The sequence below is a fragment of the Mrakia frigida genome (genome assembly GCF_051309035.1).
Source record: "Mrakia frigida strain ATCC 22029 unplaced genomic scaffold BDY24scaffold_8, whole genome shotgun sequence".
Classification (NCBI taxonomy): Eukaryota; Fungi; Basidiomycota; class Tremellomycetes; order Cystofilobasidiales; family Mrakiaceae; genus Mrakia; species Mrakia frigida.
In genome coordinates, this window is record NW_027481273.1 from 217,820 (window position 1) to 236,901 (window position 19,082).

Below are 19,082 nucleotides of genomic sequence, written 5' to 3' on the forward strand. Positions count from 1 at the left end.
TGAAGCTCACTTTCGAGTCGCTTGTCCTTCTCCTTCCCTTCCTCCCATCGTCCATCCGCTCCTTTTAGCCAGAAATCCTTCCCTTCCTTCGCTCTTGGCCTCCGCGTTAACCACCAACTTCTCCCTTCTCAACGATGCACTCCTCCTCCCACGCCTCGACCTCCTCGATCCCTGCCGGTCCTCCTCCTTCTCTCGTCAAACGCCATCACGCCTACTTCACGGAGCAAGAAGTGCTCTTGATGACCGAGAAGCAGCGAGGAAAACTTACAGCCAAAGCGGAAGAGAAGGCTAGACAGACAGCTTGTGGATTCGCAGAGAGTGTAGGAGGAAGGTTGGGCTTGTGAGTTCCCAATCTTGCCGTTGAGCTTGACTTCCCCTTCTCCTTCGTTCCTCCTGCCTCCACTGACTCTTTGTTGTTGTTTTTCGTCAATAGTCCCCGTCGTACGATTGCAACCGCTCAAACTCTGTTCCATCGGTTCCATCTCTTCTTTGCTCTCAAGGATTTTGTCTATCACGTTCGTTCGACGTTCCTCCTTCTCGTCCTCGTTCCCGCTCTTCTTTCTCTCAACTCACATCTATTCCCGTTTCTTGCCTCCTCAGGACGTCATCGTCTCCTCCCTCTACGTGGCCTGCAAGATGCACGACACCCTCAAGAAACCCAGAGACATCCTCCTCGCTTCCTACTCGATTCGCTTCCCGGAGAAAGCGAACAAGGGCAAAGGTCCCGCTGGAGGAGGCATGGGAACTGGCGTGGTGGGAGAAGGAGATATAGATCCGGCGGTGAGCAGCCAACATCCCTCTTCTTGCTTCGTTTCGTTCGAGTCACAACGAAAACGCAGGAAGGAAGGAACGAGTCGAGCTCATATCTCGTCGGTTCCCTCTTTAGCTCCTCGAACAAGATCGTCTCAAACTCTTATCCATCGAGAGGTTACTCCTCGAAACGGTCTGCTTTAACTTCAAGGTCCACATGCCTTTCTCCTACGTCGTCAAGTTTGCGAAAGCGCTCGGAGGTTCGTTCTCGTGTCCTTCTCCTCTCGTTTCGTTCCTCGTCGCGCTCAAACCCACGCCTCACGCCCTTCTTTGTGTTCGTTCTTCTCTGCGCAGCCAGTAAACAAGTAGCCCAATCAGCATGGCGTATATCTGTCGACTCGTTCGTCTTTCTTCCCTAAACCTTTCCCTTCTCAGGCCTTCACCTCAGACTCTTCTCTTCCCAGCCCATCCTGACCCTCCTGCTTCTCCCTCTCCTTCGTTCCTCAGCAATCGAACGCTCGCTCCTCTCCTCCACCCTCCTCACACCGTCGCTCTCGCCTCCATCTACCTCGCCTCCCTCCTCGGATCCTTAACCTCCCAGCTCCCCGCTCCAGACTCAGCAGAGGAATCCATCGATCCTGTGGGGACAGAGCGAGCCGGGTGTGTGGCGCTGAGTGAAGTATTGGGGAGTAAAGGAGGTTGGGAAGGGAGGTTCAAGGGAGAGGTGGGAGGGTTGGAAGGTGAGCTTCAGCGACGGAAGGGGAAGAGGGAGGGAGACGCGTCGTGCTGACTCGTTTTCGGTTTTATCTTCCGTTTCGACAGCCATCACCCACTCCCTCCTCGACCTCTTCATCTTCGTTCTCTCGGATCTCTCTCCACCCTCCATCACCTCTTCCTCCTCCAACCCACACCAATCCCCGATCTCAGACCCAGACCTCTCCCTCTCCTCCTCCTCCAACCCCTCAAGTTCCATCAACGCAACTAACGCAGCTGCCGCTCAACTCTGTACCCCGCTCTGGGGAAAGTTTCAAGCTTCGGATCTGACGCAGCTGAAGATCGAGCTGCATCAGAAGGCGGCGGGGAGGAAGGGGAACGCCAACGCAACGGCCGGAGGGAAGAGGAAGGCTGAGGAGGAAGAGGTAGTTGGCGGGAAGAGGAAGAGCGATCCGAGTGTAGGATATGGAGTGAAGGTTGGGAAGAAGGCTTCGAAGGATGTTTGGGGTGGGGAGGGAGGGAGAAGGGAGGTTGGAGAGGGGAGCACGAGGTTCTTGTTCGATTGATTGAGTAGACGCGTTACGAGTCCTTTAGTGCTCTCTTCGTTTGTCGAAGAATTACTGGAAAGCTAGCAGATTCGAGCTTTTCAAGCATCATGTAGTGAAGAGGAACCATTTTTGAGATCAAGGAGCTAGACGAGCAAAACAAATCCCGCTCCTCCCAACACCACTCCCAACAAACCCAATCCAGCTCCTCCGACCCTTCTCCCAGCATCACCAGTAGACCCTCCCGCTCCCACAGAACTCGTTGCACTAGCACTAGCACTCCTAGTAGCACTCGAACTCCTCCCCGCACTCGCACTACTCAAACGCGTCGTCGTCCCGCTCCCTCCGACACTCCCCTCACTCGTCGTCTCGGTCACGATCGTGTTCCAAGGCTGGGAGATCGAAGCCGCTTGCATCTGAATCGAAAACAACGGTTCGCTCGTTGAGCTCGTATCGTCCACTCCGTCGTCGAGGGAACGCGTGACGGTGGGGATGGGGATGAGTCCTGAGTCCGTTTCGGTCGTGAGGAGGGGGAAGCCAGCGGTGAGGCAGGTTTGTTCGAATTCTGGGAAAACGAACGTCGAAACAGGGAGGCGAGGAGGTCAGTGGGTGGGTGTTGAAGAAGGGAAGAGAGGGAGAGAAAGTGTTTGGTTGGGACGGGAAGAGGGAACGAACGATCAAGCTGAGAGATGAACAAAGCAGGATCCATCCCACTTGGAGTTGAGGTTGTAGAGAGGGCGCTTCCGCAGGTAGAGCCGGAGGTGAAGAAGGATTGGGAGCAGAAGCATGAGTCTGTAGAAAAGAACGGGGGAAGGCAAAGGGGAGAGGGAAGGAGAAGGGTGTGAGCTCGAGCTTACCTTCTTTGATTTCGTTCTTCGTTCTCGAAAGAAAAAGAGCATGTTCTGGGAGAAAGCATGTTCCAGACGACGGCGACTCACTAGCGGGTGGCTCATCCTCGCTCAACAGACTCTCCAGTTCCTCCTCTGGCAGCGCAGAGGTGCAGGAGTCGACGAGGTTGTAGAAGTCGATGCAGCCGGCGGGAACGCCCGAGGGGTCCTGACGGGCGACGAGCTTCAGCTGGTGCGAGGGTGGAGGGGAGATGGACGGGTTCCGGGAGGCGAGAGCCAAGAGGGGGAGGGAGAGAAGAAGGGTGAAGGGGAGCATCGTTGTGGTTGGAGGGAAGAGGGAAGGAAGATGGAACCATGCGAGTCGACGTTCCGAAAAACAAAGGAGAGACGTTTCGAAAGACGCCTCTGTTTGATCCTGGCTGGTCAGGGGAAAGTTTTTCCAAGATGAGGATGAGGAAGATTTCTCCCAGGTCTTATGAAGTGAGATGGAGGAGGTTGGAGTAGGAAAAGAAGGCAAGCGGGCTGAAAAGAGGGAAGCTCGATACGACGCGTTTTACTTTTCTCTTTCTTCGAACCGTTCTTCTTTCGAGCCATGATCTGCTAAGCTAGACTAGAGAGCCAAGCCGGCGAACACCAATCCCATCACACCAACCAACCCTCCGTGGACCATAGCTCGTCCCTGAGCTCCTCCGGTGCTTGAAGCAGACGGGACGGCGCTCTTCGACGCTGAGGACTGAGCTGCTTTGGAGGTAGCGGAGGTCTTCTGAACGGCTGCCGTGGTAGAGGGAGAGATGGCTTGAGTCGAAGCTGCTCCACTAGTGTTAATAGCTTCCTCTGTAGCGGAGGAAGCGTCCTCGATGCCCGACGACGTTGTTGACGCGACGACCTCGGTCTCCTCACTCTGGGTGCTGGGAGTGATAGCGAATCCAGCTGAGATGCAAGCCGATCGGAAGGCTGTAGAATAAGGGGGAAAACGACCGGTCAGCTGCATTTTTCGTTGCGGAGAGGTCCGCTCACCGTCGAACTCGACTAGATAATCGGTTCCCGCTTGAACAGATCCCTCGGTTTTGAGGCATGCTCCACACGAGTCCGAGAGGTCGAAGAGCTCTTGGGTGCAGAAGCAGTCGTCTATCCAAAATGAGAGAGAAAGGTAAAGTCAGGAGAGAAATACAACGACGAACGAACCTCTCCGTTTCATCCAGCCCCCTTTTTTTCTCGAACTCACTCCTAGGAGGAAGACCATCCTCAGTCTCCAAAGTCCCAGCAGGGAGAGCAGCTAGACAGACCTCTCCGATGTCGGTGATCGTGAGGCAATCTGGGCAGGTCGATTCCTCGTCCTGTCGAACGACAAGTCGAGGGGAGGAGGTCGATCCCGAACGATGAAGAGGTCGAAGGGAGTCGTGCTTCGCATCCGACGAGACGAAGAGGAAAGGGAGGAGAAGGAGAGAGGCGAGAAGAGTAGGAAGGAGCATTTTTTGGCGAGGAGACTGTGGTGGTTGGGAGGGAAGAGACGTCCAAATCCTCGAAAACAAATCAAAGGGGAAACGGAGAGGGCTGAAGCTCAAATCAAAACAAGGAGCTGAAACGGACAGAGTCCGGGAGCCGTGGTGAGTCACTTGGTAGGAACCGACCATCTATAGAATAAGAAACAAGCACAATCGTCTACATAGAAATGAAGAGAGAGACTTCTCACCAGCCAACCTCCGTTCCCTCGACGTACTCTTCCACCTTCACTCCGTCCTCCCCCTTCGTCTTCCGCAAAACGTATCGCTCGAGCCTATAGAAGTCATAGCTAACAGCAGCGAGTCGCATAGCTTTGATGTGCTCTGGACCTCCAATAGCAGCTCTTGCAGCCGTTCTGCTTTGCCAGATGCAGGTGGCGAGGTTGGTGCCTGCAACGAAAAAGAAAAAGAAACGACGCGACGCGTGAGACCGAGGTCGAAAGAACCAGAAAGAGTAGAGTCTGACTCACCTGTGGTCGGAGAGGGAACTCCATACCAGTACATTAGAAGCTGATCAGCAGAAAAAGTATCCAAACGTAGGTCAGCTTTCGAAAAGAGAAGACCCAAAATATGAGTCCTGACTCGAGGGACTCACTCCTCCAGCAGTAATCGCCTCCCGATGAGCTTTCGCATCAGCTTCGTAGAGCTTCTGATCGTTCTCTCTTGACTTCTTGTTCCTCTTTGACCGGAACACGACGCTGGAAAAGGAAAGGGGAGGGAAGGTCAGTCCTCCGCATCAGAAAGAACAAAAACAAACGAGGAAGCTCACCAGTACCACTCCCTCTCCAGCTCTCTGTCCAACCTCAGATCCTCCCAGTTGAAAGCTCCGTCGTAAGAGGTCTCGGCGTAGTTATCGTCCAGTGGTTTGAAACCGTGAAGAGCTCGGTGAAGACTCAGAGAAGCGAGATCGACTGACCCCTGAGGGAGAACGGCCGAGGCGTTTGATGAGCTCGATTTCGTCGGTAGGCCGGAAAGGATAGGGATGTAGAGAATGGGTTCCGAGGGAAGAGTCGTGAGAGAAGGGACGTTGTGAGGGTCAGAGGGAGGGTTTGGGGTGTGGTTTTGGGATGAGGTAAGAGTCGAGGGAGAGGGAGGAGGTATGGGAGCTTCGACGAGGAGGAGGGGAGAAGTCGCTGCGACGGTGTTGTTCCTCCGTGACGACGACGAAAGCAGGGAGCTTGATGGATGAGAGACGAGCATAGTTTGAGCTTGGGTTGTGGGGAGTCGAGGTTGAGGTTGAAGGAGGAAAGGGAAAGAAGAGGGAAGAGGAGGGCTGACTGACGCCTTGAGCTCGCCTTAATGGCGAAAGCGAGCTCATTAAAGAAAACATTTTCGCACAACGCGAAGCGCGACGCTGAAAGAAAGATATCGGGGATAATCGACTGCTGATATGCGCTTCGAGGGGGATTCAGGCGTACCTACTATAGACCAGCAACGCATCGACGCGTCGGATTGACGGCTTCGCTTCCCGACCTCAATTTCCTCTTCTTGTCTCCTCTTTCCGAGACTCTATTCTCTCGCTCACTCTGTTTTTTTATGAGAGCGCACTTCTCGTCAGAAACGTCTCGTTGCATAGACAAAAGGAAACCGAGAAACGGGATTGTTTCAGGTCGCCGTCGATCCTCTCCCCCCTCCCGCCTCACACTCTTGCCGCCCCTGGGGCCTGGAGGCCCTGAACACCAACTCAAGCAACAGCTTCAGAGAGCTCGTTAGAAAGATCGGTCCAGTCGGAGGTGCTGGCGAGAGGAAGAACGGTCGAGGCGGCCTGAAATCGAGATCGAGGAGAGGGGGAGAGCTGGTCGACCCTCTGTTGAAGAGTCCAGATCAAAGCCGAGAGCTTTGCGCTGATGGAAAGAAGGAAGAGAGAAGAAGGTTCAGAACAGGAGATCGAAAAGGTACTGAGTACTGAAGGGAGGGAAAAGACAACGAGAAACGCACGCTTCTTCAGCTCGCGACGCGTCCGAAGTCTTGACGAGGCAGTTCAACTCTTGGATGAGTCGGAGACTAAACAGGACTCAGAAGCAAAATCGATTCAGCCGCCGTCGCTAGGGAAAGAGGAGAAAGGAAAGGACAGGAGGAAACAGGAAGACTCACAGCTCAACGTTCTCTCTACCTTCCCTCAACTCCCCTTCCCCTCTCGCCTCCAACGTCTCCAGGTCCTTCCTCCTCTCAACTTGGAAATAGTCGTACATCCTCGCCGCAACATCAGCCTCAATACCGTCCTTGAGCCAGACCTTGTCGAGCACGGGGGAAGGTTCGCCAGGGAACCTCGCTCGAACGAGGCTGATGAGGAAAGGGAGCTGAGGCTGGTTCCCAAAATAGGTACCAGCTGGAAATACAGAGTCCAGCTTCTGCGAAGCGAGAAGACAAGGAAAGGAAAGGGAAGGAGGTCAGCGGGACCGAGTGAGATCGAGACGGAGGAAAAGAAGAAACGGAACTGACCTCGGTGAGGTTAGGAGTAGTAGCGAGGAGAAGTCGAGAGAGACGTTCAGCGCTGAACTGGGAGAGGGAGTAGCCGTAGAGATCTGCTCGAGTGGGAGGAGGCATGCTGGAGAAGGACAAGGGAGGGAGAAGAGGGAGTGGCTGTTTGAGGCGAGCTTTGAAAAGAATCGAATCGACAGGGAAGACGAAGCGGAGTTGATAGGACGCACCTGTCTTCTCTCTAGTCTTGGCTACCTTAGCTCCGTTCCTGATCCGACCGGAAGGGAAAGCGACTGTGCTCGGAACTCGTTCGAAACGAACAGGAGGCGACGCGTCGACTCGATTTCGACTCAATTCATCTTGAAGCTCCAGTTCAGGTCCGGACGGGCTGACCAAGGTTGAATATCTTGAACACCAAAGATAGACACTAAATTAGAATCAGCGGTTTCGAGTAGACAGGAGCAGCAGGAGGACGAAAGGAAGAACGAGCTCACGTCGCTGCCTCGCTCAATCGAGATATCGCAAGCCACAATCTCCTCAGCTGTCTCTCGCCCGAGCTTGGATATAGCAGAAGTTGAATGGAAAGTCATAGTTAATCGTCAAAGAGAGCAAAGGGGCAAAGGTACGAGAAGGGCGTCCGCGTCCACGTGGAGGAGGAGTGCTGGACCTGAGGGCTCTCCAGGTTTAGGAGAGCTCAGAATGAGTTCCTGGGATGGGGGAGATGGAGACCATCTTGTCCTCCTCTGTGAATTTGAGAGCGAGAAAGGAGGAGGAGCGGGGAACAAGAGTCAAGGACGAGCTCGACCGTGAAAGAGCGTCACCGCTGAAGGCGAAGCGGGACGAAGAGGGAAAGAGACCCACCGATAGACTCGATGATGTTGTTCGACTTGAGGCTGTGGAGCATCGAAGGCTCGAGAGTAGCGACGGAGTACTTCATGATGACTGAGAAAAGGGAAGGAAGAGGGACAGAAGGGGACGTGAGCTCAAGGGAGGAGGAAGGAAGCTGAAAGACTCTGAACGAACCAGACTCGTGAGCCTTCTTGGAGATGTGAGATCCTGCAGAACGAAAAGTTAAGGTTCATGAAGTGAGCATGTCATGTTCGAGCACGAGACTGAAACGGAGGGAGGGAAGAGAAGAGGTGGAACGAAGGGAAGCGATGGGGCTGAGCTCACCTTGGGATTCAAGCTCAGAGTACAAGGATTCAATCTCTGGAGTCTTAGCAGACTGAGAAAAGGTGATGATGTATTTCTTGCCTAAAGACGAAGCCCAGAAAGTCAAAAGAGAGCCGTCAGCATCGTCCTTCCTTTGCTCTTAAAACAAGCGAGCTGGCCCTCCCGGCTCGCTCCGAGGCAGAGCGATAGGGACTCACCAGCCATGTTGGAAGCAGCGGTCGAGAGGGAGGCTAGAAGGAGAAGAGGGAGGAGTGGTTTGAGTAGAGGAGTCGTCTTGAAAGATCGAAAGGGAAGGATGGTGAGGAGGAGGAGGGGGTTGTGGGTGGGAGGGAACTCGAAGGTCAAGGGAGGCAAGGAGATCGACCTTTGTTTCTCGGCAGCAGATTTTGGCCTTCCGATCCTCAGGGTTTCATCGAAGCTCGAAATAATAGTATCCAAGCTCCCATCTTAATTTTCCGGAGACGTCAGCAGAGCGAAATCGGCGACCGGCCCAAATGCGAGCACAACCGCCCTCCACTTCTCACTCAGCCCTCCCTTTTCGCTTCCTCTCTCTCTTTGCCCTCTTACCATCACACCCTCCGAAGCACACTTCTCTTCACATATCAAGCCATGACTCTCATCGTACAAGCTCGAATCACCGTCAAGGAGGAAGGAGTCGCCGTCATGCAGTGAGATCAAACTCTCTCCCGTTCTTCCCTCCCGGAGCTCGAGCTCACTGCTCTTTCTTCCTTCTCTCTTCTCTCCTTTCAAGCGCAAAGCTTCTGGAAGCCTCGGCCGAGTATCTGACACACCCAGGATGCACTAGGTGGGACGTCATGAGGTCTACGAAGGTGAATTTCCACTCCACGAGGACTCCAGGTTGAACTTGAACGAGCTCGAGCTCACACGTCTTCGCTGCTCTCTCAGAACCCCCTCGAGTTCTCAATCGTAGAGCACTATGACAACCAGGAGGCTATCGCTTTCCATCAAGCTTCTACTTACTACGCTGTTCGTTCTCAACTCTACTTCGCTCGTCATTCTCAGGACCTCTGTCCCTTCTCAGAGGCTTATCCTCCTTTCTTCTTTTCGCTGACCAGGAATTCGGAAAGGTTGTGAAGCCTCTCGCTACTGCTATGAGCGTGGAAGTGTAAGTCTTGATATGAGTCGGGTTGCAGCAACGGAAAGCTGATCTACGACATCTCCCTCCCTCCTTCTTTCTGCCAGTTACGAAACTCTTTCAGCTTCTAGCAAGCTCTAAGTTACGTCCAAGATAGATGCCCGTTCTCAATCTGCTCGAAACACTGATCGTTAAGCGTGTAAAATCTCGTGAAACTCTCTGTCGAACGCTTTTGTCGCGTCTCCTCCTCACTCATCTCCTCCTCCCCCATCGTCCCCACCGAAGTCGTCCCCCCCTCCTCCCCCATCATCTTGATTCCCGTCTTGATATCCGTCTTGGTAGGCATCTTGCTCGTCGTTGTCATCTGGAAGAAGAGAAAGAACCAAGATGAATCAGGATCTCGACGCGTCGTCCGTTCGAAGGCCGTTCGGAACTCACTCATAGCTGCAAAAAAAAACAGAAAGAGAGAGCTCAGATAGCTTCTCTGCTTTGAAGAACTAACAGAAACAAGAAGACTTACCGTCTCCAATCAGCATTCCTCCCAGCAAACCCGCTCCCGCTCCTCCAGCCATCATTCCCATTCCTCCTCCCCCGCCACGTCGACCTCCTCCACCCATCATTCCGCCACCACTGCCCATCATTCCAGATCTACCCATGCCTCCCATCATCCCTCCTCCGCCCTGAAAGGAAAGGAAAAGCGAGTGAAAGATCAGTTTCACGAAACTCGAGACGCGTCGATCAGATCGATCTTGTCTCTTTCCGTCGCGTAGAAGACCTGAAATTGACTCACCATCGGCTGCTGGTACATATGTTGCTGCCGTTGCTGCTGGTACATCATCTGTTGTTGTTGCTGCTGCTGCTTCTGGAGCTTGTGCTCCTTTGCCGCCGATGAGATGCTGCTGATGATCCCCGAGAGCCCTCCTTTGGATTTGGGAGGGGAGTTGGTAGGAGGGTGGTAAGTTGACTGTTGTATCACCCGTCGAGAAAAAAATGCCGAAGCGTCAGGAGCTGAGGGCAAAGTGTGGGAGGAAGAAGAGAGGAGAGAGGAAGGAGGAGGAGGGGGTCGAAATGACGCACGGAAGGGTCGCTAGCTCGCTGAGAGCTTTGAGGAGCAGAAGAACCTGGAGGTGGACCTGAGGGAGGAGCGTAGGTCTTCTCCACTTCGTTCGGGCTGAACGGGAGGGAGGAGAAGGTGTCAGGAAACGAGGGAAAACGAGGAGGTGACGTCGAGCTCACTGGATCCAAGACGAAAGTGGGGGATTCTGGTTGGTGTCGACCTGTGAAAGAAACGATCTGATCAGCTACGATCACAGTGTTCGCATCGAAGTATTCCGATGAACCCAGAAAGGAGCGTTGTAGTTCGAGTCGAATCTGAAGAGGAGGAGGGAGAGGGGAGGTCAACATCGCAAGAGAGCCGAAGTTCGAGGACGGGAAGCTCACTTTTCGATCCAGCCTGACAGATCGAAGTTACAACAGAAGTCAGCAGCTGCGTAACACTATGGCGAGGTAATAGACTCACCGTGAGGAAGAGACATGTCTGTGAGATCTGAAGGGTGTGGTTTGGGAGGAGAAGACAAGAGGTGGGTTTTGCTGGAGGGCCATGACGCTGAGCTTTTACCCCTCCTCCCCTGATGCTCCCAGTTCTCTATGATGAATTATTGAGGTCGTGAAGAGTGTGTGAAATCGTGAGTAGCGCAAAGGGAACAGCGTAATCAAAATCTAAAAGCCAGAAAGAGGGAGTCTTGGGCAAACGAGCGAGTTGAGAAAGAAAACACGTCGACGCGTCTTCGACATCTATCACTCGTCGTCTCCTCCATCTTCTTGAGCGTCCTGGTATCCATCTTGGTACGCCTCCTGCTCGTCGTCACCATCTACGTTGCAGGCGAGAGCACATGACATGAAGGGAAGGGGAGGGGAGTCAGCAAAGTCTCGGTGCGAGTCCAGAGCATCTCGTAGGACTTCCGTAGAGGCTAAATTGGAGCGCCGTTTTGAAAAAAGACGATTCGACTCACCAAGAGCTGGAAAATCGCAAGCGGACAGAGGCGTCGAAGTCAGCTCCTGCACGACGCGTCGCATTTCCGTTTCGCCCTTCGAAAGAACTACTCGAAACGATGGCAATGAATGATAGTTTGACTCACCGTTCATGAGCAAAGCTCCTCCAACAAGACCTCCTACTCCAGCCAAAGCGACACCTCCCATGCCCATTCCTCCTCCTCCTCCAGATCTCCCTTGGTTATGACCTTGATGACCGTAATGTCCTCCGCCGTGACCTTGATCGTAACCGTGCTGCTGATCGTGTCCATCATATCCGTGCTGTGAAACATACAGAGGAAAAGGAAGTCAGATTTTCGATTACTACGAGGAAAGAGACTTTTCTTTCCCGCTCGAGAAAACGAATCGCAATGCGACGCACCTGTTGCTGTTGAGGGTAACCTCCTCCGTACTGACCAGGACCACCGTAGCCTCCTGGACCTCCTCCCTGAACGGGGTAGTTCTGGTATCCTTGCTGAAGCGGTCAACAGAACGGAACGGTCAGCTCGAATTGAACTCGGACGCGTCGAAAAAAAACGACAAGCGAACGAACCTGCTGGTGTCCCATGAACTGAGGAGGAGGTCCTCCCGTCGGAGGCTGGGAGTAGGGACTCTGTCCGAAGCTGTGCTGCTTCTCCTGCTGCTGATGCTGCTGTTGCTGAGGGATCTTGTCGGTGAGCTTTGCGAGGAATCCTCCGAAGCCTCCTTTCTTCTTGGGAGGTTCGACGGCCTGGTTGTACGACTGCTCAAACCAAGAAGCCAGGTTGGAAAGTGAGCTCAGGCTGAAACCTTGTTCGAGAGGGGAAGAAAAAAGACGGACCGTTTGAGAGAAGGCAGGAGCAGAAGAAGAAGAGGGAGAGGCCAAAGCAGCCTGCTGGAACTCCCTTTCGCCGACTTTGACGTCAGGGTTGTGAGCAGACGTTTCAGTCTCGGTAGGCTTGGAGGGAGGAGGTCCAGGAGAGGGAGCGAAGGCTGGTACGTCTGAGGGACTTGAAAGAAGGCGAAGAGGTCAGCACAGCCCCTGCGAGGAAGTTAAAGAAGACGCGTCGAGGCGACACGACGGGGGAGAACGAAGGACGTACTGAACCCAGGTTGACTCGGGAGGCGTCTTGGTAGTGTTCACCTAAGAAAGCAAAGACGTTAAGTCAGCGATAAAGGTGAGAAGAACGTTCGATACGGAGAGAGAGCTGGGCGAGCGTTTCAGATCCTTCCATCCCCATCTCTCTCAACCTCTTCTAGCGATCTGAACTCACGTAGAAGGTAGCCTTGTAGTTGTTGTCGAATCTGAGAAGGTGAAAAGAGCTTCAGTATGCCAGAACGGCAGATTTAAGCAGGACGAGGATCGAGAGAGGGAAGAGAAACCTCACGTTGCCACCCAACCTTTTCGTCGTTAAAAGAGGAAAGGAAGTCAGCATCGGTCTCTTCAAGCTGAGAAGAAAACAACTCACCTTCTGGAAGAGGCCTCGTGTCGAGAGACATGTGTTGAAGTCGCTTGTGGTGGTTCGAGGGAAGGAAGGAAGGCGACAGACCTGGGCGGACGGAGTTGATTTCCCCCTCTCCCTTCTCGTCAAACACGAACAAGGGGCGAAGGAAGAGAGAGCGACGAAATGTTTCTGATGCCAGTCAGTGGAAGCAAGTGGAAGGCTACGGCAGAACAGGGAAGTGCTGAGCTGCAGAATGCCTTGCTCCCTTCCCGCTCCCGTCGCGTCCCTGCTCCCGCTTCCTCTCTCTCTTTCTCAGCCGAGCAGGCAAGCGAACGAATAATCAACCCAAGAGAAGAAAAGCAAAGCAAAGAAAAGCAAGTCCTGACGATCCGATGGACGCCAGAGTTTGTGTACGAAGGAAGAAAGGAAGAAGGAAGAACCGTGCGAGTGTGAGGTGAGAAATGCAAAGATGATGGGAGAAACTACGGGGGAAAGGAAGGTTGTTTAAGCAATTTGAGAAAGGAGGGAGAAAAAAGAAAAGAAGGAGGCACTAAAGGAGGGGAGTGTGTGATGGTGGTGGTGGCCTTTTAGAAATGGGAAGGTCGGGAGACGATGTCGACGATCATCTGCTTCGCGGTCTCGACATCCTCCTTGGCTGTAGAGAGCGAGAACGAAGGGGAAGGGAGAGTCAGCGGGGTTCGAACGAAGTGAAGAGAGAGAGGAGAGAGCTGTACGAACATCCAGTGATCTCAATGATGGAATCTCCGTCTCGGGGGATGAAGATGTCGGCTCCGGACTCAGCTCTCAATCGAGAGACGGTGGCTCCCTTGGTTCCGACGATCCTCGCGCTGAGAAGAAGAAGACGACGACGTTCAGTTCAAGGAAGAGTCGACGAGGAAGGCCAGGATCCTAACTCACAAGGAAGACTGAGGGAGACCAGCGATGACTCCGATGAAACCGTTCGCCTCGGCGGACTTGATGGCATCCTCGACGGTCTTGATTCCCTTGTCGAGAGCCTGCTGGTTCCTCGACTTGAGAGTCCACTCGACGGTCTCGTCTCCCTGTCCAGCGTAACGAGGGAAGATCTCGAAGATGTAGTCGATGTCCGAGGAGTACTGCTCGTCCTCGTCGATGTCGATTCGACCGTTCGAAGCTCCGTTGGAGGACGACTTGGAAGGAGTGGGAGTCTCGGGCTTGGGAGGAGTGGGAGGGGACTCGACGATGACTCCAGAGTTTCGAAGGTTTCGGAAGAAGAATCCTCGGTCGCCGACAATGTGGTAGACGAGCTTCTGAGGCACTTGAACGGTGGCGGTGAGCTGGTCGGCCTGAGCTTCTCGAGGAGCTCGAGCAGCTTGTCCCTCGGGTTGTTTCTTGAAAACAGTAGAAAAAGAGAAGAATGAGTACAATGTCAAGATTGGGGAGAAGGAAAAAGCGACGAGAGACTCACGGAAAGCTCCTCGACGGCAGCAGCGACGGCTGACTTGGATCCAGCGACCTTGACGACGGTCTTGGGATCCGCATCAGCGAGGTCGGCGGCGTTCTCGATCTCTCCGAAGGAAGCGTACTGCCTGCTTCCAGGGAATTGGATACTTCAGGAGGGAAAGAAGGGGAGAAATGGTGAGCGACGGAAAGGAAGAGAAACGACGCGTCGAGACTCCAACTCGAAGAACTCACGTGGTGTTGGTCTTCTTCTGCAGATCGAGAAGAGCAGATCCACCTCGACCGATCTTGCTAGCGTGAGAAGCGACGGGGACGGAAACTCCGACGATAACTCGGTCCTTGAGCTCAGCGACGATCTTGGTGAGCTCGACCTTGAGTCGCGAAACGAGACCGGGCTCTCCCCGAAGTCGAACCTCGTCGGAAGCCTCTCCCTTGGGGCTGCGAGAGTAAAGAAAGGAAGAGGTCAGCTTGGAAGAAAAGGGCTCGCAAGGACCTCGACAAACGGTCGGGAAAGAGGAGTCGAGACGTACAAGGAGACGAGTCCAGCCTGGGCTCGAGCCTCCTCAGGTCCTCCACACGAGACGATGATCTCTCGGAGTCGAGATCCTCCAGCTCCGATGAGGGATCGGTGGAACTGTAGGTCGAAGAAAGTGAAGGTAAGCCGGCTGCTATTTTTGAAGGTGGAGCAAACGAAGCTGAAGTCGTCGAACGAACCTGGTGCTCAATCGAAACGGTGCTGTTGGTCTCCTCTCCAACGGTCTCAGCGACAGCGAGAATAGCAAGCTTGGCAGCCTTGATACCCTTGGTGGTTCCTCGGATGCTGCGAAGACGAAGGAAAGAGGAGGTTCGGTTCGAGTCGAAGGTGAAGAGCGAGGAAAGAAGCACGAGAAGAAAGGGAGACTGACGTGATGGTGGTGGTAGGAGTCGACGAATCGGCCTTCTCAACATCGATCTGAGTCTCGGTGTCCTCCTTGATCTCGGTGATCTGGGATCCAGCCTTTCCGAGGACTCGAGCGACGGCTCGGGAAGGAATGGTGAACGAGACGGTCTGTCCAGTCTCCTTCTCGTACTCAGCAGCCTATTCAAGACACAAATCGAGCTCCAGTCAGTATCTACGACCAAAGAGAAGAAGAAGAGAAAGGGTCTGAACGCACCTCAAGCAACTCAGCCTTAGCGGAGGCGACTCCCTTCTTTCCACCTCGAATGAGAACCTCGTCGGGCTTCTGGTCGGATCCCTCTCGGTCGGCCTTAGGGAAGGTGATCTTGACACCGTACTTCTCCTCGAGTCGAATGGCGTACTTTCCAGAGGATCCGATGAGGCCAGAGTGGAACTTCTTCGGGATGGTGACGGAGATGGAGGTCTCGTCGGCCTGTTGGTTGATCGGTCGAAGGGGCAGTCGAGTCAGCGATTCGTTCTCCTAGTCGACAGAAGAGATTGAAAGACAGGACGGTTCACTCACGAGCTTCTCAACCTGAGCAAGGATTCGGACCTTAGCAGCAGCGACGGACTCCTTCCTTCCGGTGATCTGAACGAGATCGAGAGGAAAACGACGTCAGTCCAACTCGAGTTTCATCGAAACGACTTCGAGACGAGGAGACGAATCGTAAACTGACCTTGCAGATGGCCTTTCCTCCAGTTGGAGCAGTGTTCTTCTTCTTCTTGTCCCCGTTCTCAGTAGGAGCAGCGGCGACGGCGTCGTCAAACTGAACCTTGACTCCAAGATCGTCTCGAAGCTTGTTGATAGCGGCTCCAGAAGATCCAACGAGGTGTCCGACGTGGGCTCGGTCGACGGTGAACTCGACGACCTGCGAAGGAAGAAGAACAAACGAAGGAGAGAAAAGGAGGAAGGAGTTAGCTTCTAAAAGACGAGACGCGACGAAAACCGAGGGAAGGCAGACTCACGTGTCCGTTGATGATGAGATCGTTCTTAGCGTCGTGAACAATCTGCAAGATCTCCTTCTCGACTCGATCGACATCGGGAGCAGGTCCTCGAATGGTGATGGTGTCGGCGTCAGGGCTCGAGGTGTCGTTCTTCCCGGTTCCAACTCGGACGGAGACGAGCTTGTCCTCTCCGATGATGCTGTTCGATTTCAACCACATGAACTCAAACGAGTCAGCACCACGGTCTTATTCTTCGCTATCCTGTACGTCTCCTCGACTCACGCGTTCAAGTTGGTTCCTCCTGTTCCGATGATAGCTCGGTGCCACTTGGCCTCAACGTCGAGCGTCGAAGTCTTGAGATCGGCAGCCTCCTTAGCGAGCTTGAGCAGCTCCTCCTTGACGAGAGCGAGCTTCTCCTTAGCCTGAGACTCGAGAACCTTCGCGTCGGTGGAGTCGGCGTCGGCGGGAGCGTAGATGAGGACGACGGAAGAAGACTCCTGAGACTCGAGAGGGAAGATGACCTCGACTCCGTGTTGCGAGTGGAACTGGTTGACCCTGAGCGAACGAAACGAGAACGAACGAGTCTGATTAGTCGAAAGCTCGACGATGAAGGGAGAGGAAGAGAAGAGAGAACTTACTTAGCACCCTTCTTTCCAATCAAGAATCGATGAACGAGATGATCGATCTCGACCTTCTCGACCCTCGACGGACCCAGAGCCTTAGCGATCCTCTGAATCTCCTTCTTGGCAGCAGCGACCTTCTCCCTGTCCTCTCCAACGAGCTCGACGACGACCTGTCCGGAAGCGTCGATGGCGGCGGGGAAAGGAGGGAAGATCCTGGTGGGAGCGTGAGCGTCGGCGACCTTCCTGAACTGACCCGTCTTGATGAGGTATCGGAGGAGAGCCTTGGAGTGGGAGAGGGTGTCGAAGGGGTTGGAAGGAGACCGGTGAAGAGAAGCGAGATCGAGGGACTCGACGGCGACAGCGTTGGCCTTGGTGACGACCTGTGAGGAAGAGAGTGAAGGGAGGAGACGCGTCAGGTTGAGCTCGAGAAGAAGCTGAGATGGGAAGGGAAGGGAACGAACGGCTCCGAGGGCTTGAGAGAGGTTGTTGGTGGGTCCTCGGATAACGACCTGGTCGGAGGTGTCCCTAAATGAAAGAAGGGAAGGAGAAGCGGTCAGCTCGAGGTCGGTTCGACGGTGAGCGGAAATGCGAAGGACGAACTCGATGCTGGGAAGCTCAACAACACATCCGGTGGTCGCAAGGATCTCGTCGGCGTTGGATCCAACGAGGAATCGATGTTGCCTCTTGGGGATAGAGATGGCGAGGGTGGTGGTCGACGATTTCTGAGAAAGAGAAACGAAGAGAAGAGACGAGGTAAGAACTTTGTGTTATTCCACAACTACAGGACGCTGAAAGCAAGCAAGGTGAAAGTTAGAACTAACAAGATCCTCGTAGAGGTTGTGAATGGCCGAAACGACGTCCTTGACGGCCTCCTTCTCTCCAGTAACGACGATAGCGAGGTCCTTCTTCGAGATGTGTCCGTTGACGACGACTTCCTCTCCGTTCTCAGCAGCTCCGTTCTCAGCCTGCTCGGCCTGAAGCCTGAAGGCCTTCAACATGGCAGGAGGAGGGATGTTGATTCGAACCTCCTTGCCAGACTCGAGCTCCTGGACCCTCTGGGCGATGAAAGGGAAGTAAGAGGCGGGGACGTCCTTGATCTTCTTCGAATCCTTGGAGACCCTGTTTCCGATGTGAGCGAGAATCTGGGTCTGAGCTTCCTGAGCCGAAGGGGTAGGACCGGTGATGGTGATCTCGACGGTGGGCTCGGAGGCAGGGAGGTCATCGTCGTCGTCCGAAGAGGAACCGTTGTCGGATCCAGCGGGAGTAGGAGCGATGGAGGAAGACGCGTCTTCTCGCTTGGGAATGTTGATTCGGCATCCGGTGGAGTCGGTGATTTGTCGAAGGGTGGTTCCTGCCAGAAGAAAAGACGAAGAGAAGGGAACGCGTGAGCTCGGAGAGAGGGAGAAGGAAGGAGAGTGTGAAGGGAAAGGTCGAGCTCACCCTTAGGACCGATGATGGAACCGAGAGTCGAGATGGGAGCTTCAACGGTGATGGTGATGACCTTGGAGAGCCTCGAAGTCAACAACTTCTTAGCCTGCTCGACCGCCTTGACGTTGGGACCCTTGACGACGAACTGGGTCAACCCAGTCTTCTTCTGAGTCGAAGCCTCGACGGCCGTTCCCGTCTTCTCCTGGACCTGCCTCATGATGGTTCCGAGAGGAATGACCTTGCCGTCCCTGTCGGTCTGAGGTCCAACGACGATGGAGAGGGTGTCGAGAGCTCCAGAGTGCTTGACGGGAGGAGGAGCGGTTCGAGCCTTGGAAGCTCCGGAGGATCCCCAGATGGAAGGGGGAGCTCGAGCGTGAACGGGAGCGGGAGCCGAGGGACCGAGGGAAGGGAAGGCGTCCTCGGAGGAGGTGTTGGGAGCGGGAGCTTTCTTGACGTTGGACGAGGACGAGGGACCGTTGGACGAGGAGGGAGTTGAACCGATGGACCGAGGGCTATCGTCCGTGAGGCTGGGGAAGGGATCAGGAGCGCCTTCCAAGGCGTGTCGCTGGAGGAGGATTGGAAGAGAAGGAGGAGATCACAAGTCAGTTATACATATAAAGACAGAGGGCCGGAAGTGAGAAAGGAGGTGAGGCCGACGATGGGAAGTCGAGAAGTCGGAGGAAGGCGTCTTCGAAAGAGCTCTCCTCTCTTTTACGAGTGGGAAAGTATAGTACGAAGCTCAGAGGAGCTTCCCATACATGGCTAGGAGTAGCAGGAAAGTGCAGTAGCTCTTCCTAGTGGACGCCAGCCCTGCTTCTGCCAGCTCGACTTTCTCGACCGACCGCGAGACCACTCGGTCCTTCCCTCCTCGTCTCCCTGTCTCGAAAAGGGCGTCCAAATGATCCCAGAGCTCCAGAGAAGCGAGTAGAAACAGCATCGAGTATGCCTTATGCTAGCACGAGCTTGAACAGCTCGAAAGAGAGGAGGGAAAAGGGGGCGGAGGAGGAAAGAAAGGAGAGGGAGGGGAGGAGGAGGAGGAGGGAGGAGGGAAAGGAAACTCACCTTCTGAAGGTCTGCCGCACTGAGAGTTGCCATTATAATAAACCGGGGTGTTTGACTTGTTAACCGTGGAAGGAGGAGGGACTGAAGATAGAACCTTTGACTTTTGAAAGAAGAGGAGGGAGGGAGTTGGAGGCAAAGAGAGA

The 19,082-nt window shown here is 54.2% G+C and overlaps 11 protein-coding genes across 11 annotated transcripts; 3 read left to right on the forward strand and 8 right to left on the reverse strand.

Annotated features, from left to right (window-relative positions):
* Window positions 1-41: 41 nt before the first annotated feature.
* Window positions 42-2,030, forward strand: CTK2 (Ctk2p; the record flags this gene model as incomplete). Its single annotated transcript, XM_076644126.1, has 7 exons — window positions 42-340; window positions 434-515; window positions 601-780; window positions 887-1,010; window positions 1,105-1,150; window positions 1,258-1,490; window positions 1,573-2,030. Exons 1-7 carry the CDS (start codon window positions 135-137, stop codon window positions 2,028-2,030), a joined length of 1,329 nt encoding a protein of 442 aa, XP_076498464.1. The 5' UTR covers window positions 42-134.
* Window positions 2,031-2,218: 188 nt separating this feature from the next.
* Window positions 2,219-3,216, reverse strand: BDY24DRAFT_382492 (uncharacterized protein). Its single transcript, XM_076639526.1, has 2 exons — window positions 2,685-3,216; window positions 2,219-2,574 (listed from the first exon to the last, which is right to left on the reverse strand). The coding sequence occupies exons 1-2, from the start codon at window positions 3,171-3,173 to the stop codon at window positions 2,383-2,385; spliced, it is 681 nt and encodes a 226-aa protein (XP_076498465.1). The 5' UTR covers window positions 3,174-3,216; the 3' UTR covers window positions 2,219-2,382.
* A 251-nt stretch (window positions 3,217-3,467) lies between these two features.
* Window positions 3,468-4,329, reverse strand: BDY24DRAFT_413448 (uncharacterized protein; the record flags this gene model as incomplete). The annotated part of the gene is made up of 3 exons (XM_076643188.1): window positions 3,468-3,811; window positions 3,875-3,985; window positions 4,083-4,329. The coding sequence occupies 3 exons, from the start codon at window positions 4,327-4,329 to the stop codon at window positions 3,468-3,470; spliced, it is 702 nt and encodes a 233-aa protein (XP_076498466.1).
* Window positions 4,330-4,546: 217 nt separating this feature from the next.
* On the reverse strand, window positions 4,547-5,559 carry BDY24DRAFT_406335 (uncharacterized protein; the record flags this gene model as incomplete). The annotated part of the gene is made up of 4 exons (XM_076642701.1): window positions 4,547-4,749; window positions 4,830-4,869; window positions 4,955-5,057; window positions 5,129-5,559. 4 exons carry the CDS (start codon window positions 5,557-5,559, stop codon window positions 4,547-4,549), a joined length of 777 nt encoding a protein of 258 aa, XP_076498467.1.
* A 313-nt stretch (window positions 5,560-5,872) lies between these two features.
* Window positions 5,873-6,946, reverse strand: BDY24DRAFT_382495 (uncharacterized protein). The gene is made up of 4 exons (XM_076639527.1): window positions 6,802-6,946; window positions 6,454-6,710; window positions 6,298-6,363; window positions 5,873-6,203 (listed from the first exon to the last, which is right to left on the reverse strand). Exons 1-4 carry the CDS (start codon window positions 6,904-6,906, stop codon window positions 6,044-6,046), a joined length of 588 nt encoding a protein of 195 aa, XP_076498468.1. The 5' UTR covers window positions 6,907-6,946; the 3' UTR covers window positions 5,873-6,043.
* A 408-nt stretch (window positions 6,947-7,354) lies between these two features.
* On the reverse strand, window positions 7,355-8,281 carry BDY24DRAFT_382498 (uncharacterized protein). Its single transcript, XM_076639528.1, has 5 exons — window positions 8,151-8,281; window positions 7,954-8,034; window positions 7,804-7,836; window positions 7,642-7,722; window positions 7,355-7,523 (listed from the first exon to the last, which is right to left on the reverse strand). Exons 1-5 carry the CDS (start codon window positions 8,155-8,157, stop codon window positions 7,465-7,467), a joined length of 261 nt encoding a protein of 86 aa, XP_076498469.1. The 5' UTR covers window positions 8,158-8,281; the 3' UTR covers window positions 7,355-7,464.
* Window positions 8,282-8,494: 213 nt separating this feature from the next.
* BDY24DRAFT_382499 (putative quinol monooxygenase) lies at window positions 8,495-9,297 on the forward strand. The gene is made up of 5 exons (XM_076639529.1): window positions 8,495-8,621; window positions 8,705-8,783; window positions 8,860-8,940; window positions 9,030-9,079; window positions 9,157-9,297. The coding sequence occupies exons 1-5, from the start codon at window positions 8,563-8,565 to the stop codon at window positions 9,188-9,190; spliced, it is 303 nt and encodes a 100-aa protein (XP_076498470.1). The 5' UTR covers window positions 8,495-8,562; the 3' UTR covers window positions 9,191-9,297.
* Window positions 9,298-9,349: 52 nt separating this feature from the next.
* Window positions 9,350-10,506, reverse strand: BDY24DRAFT_382502 (uncharacterized protein). The gene is made up of 4 exons (XM_076639530.1): window positions 10,127-10,506; window positions 9,840-10,013; window positions 9,488-9,729; window positions 9,350-9,413 (listed from the first exon to the last, which is right to left on the reverse strand). Exons 1-3 carry the CDS (start codon window positions 10,451-10,453, stop codon window positions 9,547-9,549), a joined length of 684 nt encoding a protein of 227 aa, XP_076498471.1. The 5' UTR covers window positions 10,454-10,506; the 3' UTR covers window positions 9,350-9,413; window positions 9,488-9,546.
* A 366-nt stretch (window positions 10,507-10,872) lies between these two features.
* On the forward strand, window positions 10,873-11,183 carry BDY24DRAFT_382511 (uncharacterized protein). Its single transcript, XM_076639531.1, has one exon. It carries the CDS (start codon window positions 10,947-10,949, stop codon window positions 11,172-11,174), a length of 228 nt encoding a protein of 75 aa, XP_076498472.1. The 5' UTR covers window positions 10,873-10,946; the 3' UTR covers window positions 11,175-11,183.
* Window positions 11,184-11,266: 83 nt separating this feature from the next.
* On the reverse strand, window positions 11,267-12,875 carry BDY24DRAFT_272768 (WW domain-containing protein). Its single transcript, XM_076636913.1, has 7 exons — window positions 12,529-12,875; window positions 12,448-12,460; window positions 12,334-12,364; window positions 12,163-12,203; window positions 11,901-12,069; window positions 11,634-11,822; window positions 11,267-11,555 (listed from the first exon to the last, which is right to left on the reverse strand). Exons 1-7 carry the CDS (start codon window positions 12,557-12,559, stop codon window positions 11,352-11,354), a joined length of 678 nt encoding a protein of 225 aa, XP_076498473.1. The 5' UTR covers window positions 12,560-12,875; the 3' UTR covers window positions 11,267-11,351.
* Window positions 12,876-13,329: 454 nt separating this feature from the next.
* On the reverse strand, window positions 13,330-19,060 carry SCP160 (Scp160p). The gene is made up of 17 exons (XM_076639532.1): window positions 18,940-19,060; window positions 17,890-18,442; window positions 17,271-17,800; window positions 17,050-17,171; window positions 16,911-16,974; window positions 16,465-16,829; window positions 16,109-16,381; window positions 15,848-16,025; window positions 15,559-15,750; window positions 15,405-15,470; window positions 15,099-15,314; window positions 14,850-15,022; window positions 14,659-14,764; window positions 14,475-14,578; window positions 14,179-14,382; window positions 13,952-14,093; window positions 13,330-13,874 (listed from the first exon to the last, which is right to left on the reverse strand). The coding sequence occupies exons 1-17, from the start codon at window positions 18,970-18,972 to the stop codon at window positions 13,419-13,421; spliced, it is 3,777 nt and encodes a 1,258-aa protein (XP_076498474.1). The 5' UTR covers window positions 18,973-19,060; the 3' UTR covers window positions 13,330-13,418.
* Window positions 19,061-19,082: the final 22 nt, after the last annotated feature.

What these genes read in the sequence shown, in the direction of transcription:
- BDY24DRAFT_382492 (XM_076639526.1), bottom strand. Translation starts at nt 3,173, where the DNA reads ATGCTCCCCTTCACCCTTCTTCTCTCCCTCCCCCTCTTGGCTCTCGCC. An exon ending in GTTCATCTCTCAGCTTGATC is followed by an intron (nt 2,575 to 2,684) that starts GTTCGTTCCCTC and finishes TCGTTTTCCCAG; the next exon opens with AATTCGAACAAACCTGCCTC.
- BDY24DRAFT_382495 (XM_076639527.1), bottom strand. Translation starts at nt 6,906, where the DNA reads ATGCCTCCTCCCACTCGAGCAGATCTCTACGGCTACTCCCTCTCCCAG. An exon ending in CTACTCCTAACCTCACCGAG is followed by an intron (nt 6,711 to 6,801) that starts GTCAGTTCCGTT and finishes CTCGCTTCGCAG; the next exon opens with AAGCTGGACTCTGTATTTCC. An exon ending in GGTAGAGAGAACGTTGAGCT is followed by an intron (nt 6,364 to 6,453) that starts GTGAGTCTTCCT and finishes AGTCCTGTTTAG; the next exon opens with TCTCCGACTCATCCAAGAGT.
- BDY24DRAFT_272768 (XM_076636913.1), bottom strand. Translation starts at nt 12,559, where the DNA reads ATGTCTCTCGACACGAGGCCTCTTCCAGAAG. An exon ending in CTCCTGCCTTCTCTCAAACG is followed by an intron (nt 11,823 to 11,900) that starts GTCCGTCTTTTT and finishes TGGTTTGAGCAG; the next exon opens with TCGTACAACCAGGCCGTCGA. An exon ending in AGTTCATGGGACACCAGCAG is followed by an intron (nt 11,556 to 11,633) that starts GTTCGTTCGCTT and finishes TGACCGCTTCAG; the next exon opens with CAAGGATACCAGAACTACCC.
- BDY24DRAFT_382498 (XM_076639528.1), bottom strand. An exon ending in CTCTGAGCTTGAATCCCAAG is followed by an intron (nt 7,837 to 7,953) that starts GTGAGCTCAGCC and finishes TTCGTTCTGCAG; the next exon opens with GATCTCACATCTCCAAGAAG. An exon ending in CAACATCATCGAGTCTATCG is followed by an intron (nt 7,524 to 7,641) that starts GTGGGTCTCTTT and finishes TCAAATTCACAG; the next exon opens with AGGAGGACAAGATGGTCTCC.
- BDY24DRAFT_382502 (XM_076639530.1), bottom strand. Translation starts at nt 10,453, where the DNA reads ATGTTGACCTCCCCTCTCCCTCCTCCTCTTCAGATTCGACTCGAACTA. An exon ending in AGCGAGCTAGCGACCCTTCC is followed by an intron (nt 10,014 to 10,126) that starts GTGCGTCATTTC and finishes GTGATACAACAG; the next exon opens with TCAACTTACCACCCTCCTAC. An exon ending in ATATGTACCAGCAGCCGATG is followed by an intron (nt 9,730 to 9,839) that starts GTGAGTCAATTT and finishes CTTTCCTTTCAG; the next exon opens with GGCGGAGGAGGGATGATGGG.
- SCP160 (XM_076639532.1), bottom strand. Translation starts at nt 18,972, where the DNA reads ATGGCAACTCTCAGTGCGGCAGACCTTCAGAAG. An exon ending in GTGCGGCAGACCTTCAGAAG is followed by an intron (nt 18,443 to 18,939) that starts GTGAGTTTCCTT and finishes ATCCTCCTCCAG; the next exon opens with CGACACGCCTTGGAAGGCGC. An exon ending in CCGTTTCGATTGAGCACCAG is followed by an intron (nt 14,579 to 14,658) that starts GTTCGTTCGACG and finishes TTCGACCTACAG; the next exon opens with TTCCACCGATCCCTCATCGG.
- BDY24DRAFT_382499 (XM_076639529.1), top strand. Translation starts at nt 8,563, where the DNA reads ATGACTCTCATCGTACAAGCTCGAATCACCGTCAAGGAGGAAGGAGTC. An exon ending in GAAGGAGTCGCCGTCATGCA is followed by an intron (nt 8,622 to 8,704) that starts GTGAGATCAAAC and finishes TCTCCTTTCAAG; the next exon opens with CGCAAAGCTTCTGGAAGCCT. An exon ending in ACGTCATGAGGTCTACGAAG is followed by an intron (nt 8,784 to 8,859) that starts GTGAATTTCCAC and finishes CTGCTCTCTCAG; the next exon opens with AACCCCCTCGAGTTCTCAAT.
- BDY24DRAFT_382511 (XM_076639531.1), top strand. Translation starts at nt 10,947, where the DNA reads ATGAAGGGAAGGGGAGGGGAGTCAGCAAAGTCTCGGTGCGAGTCCAGA.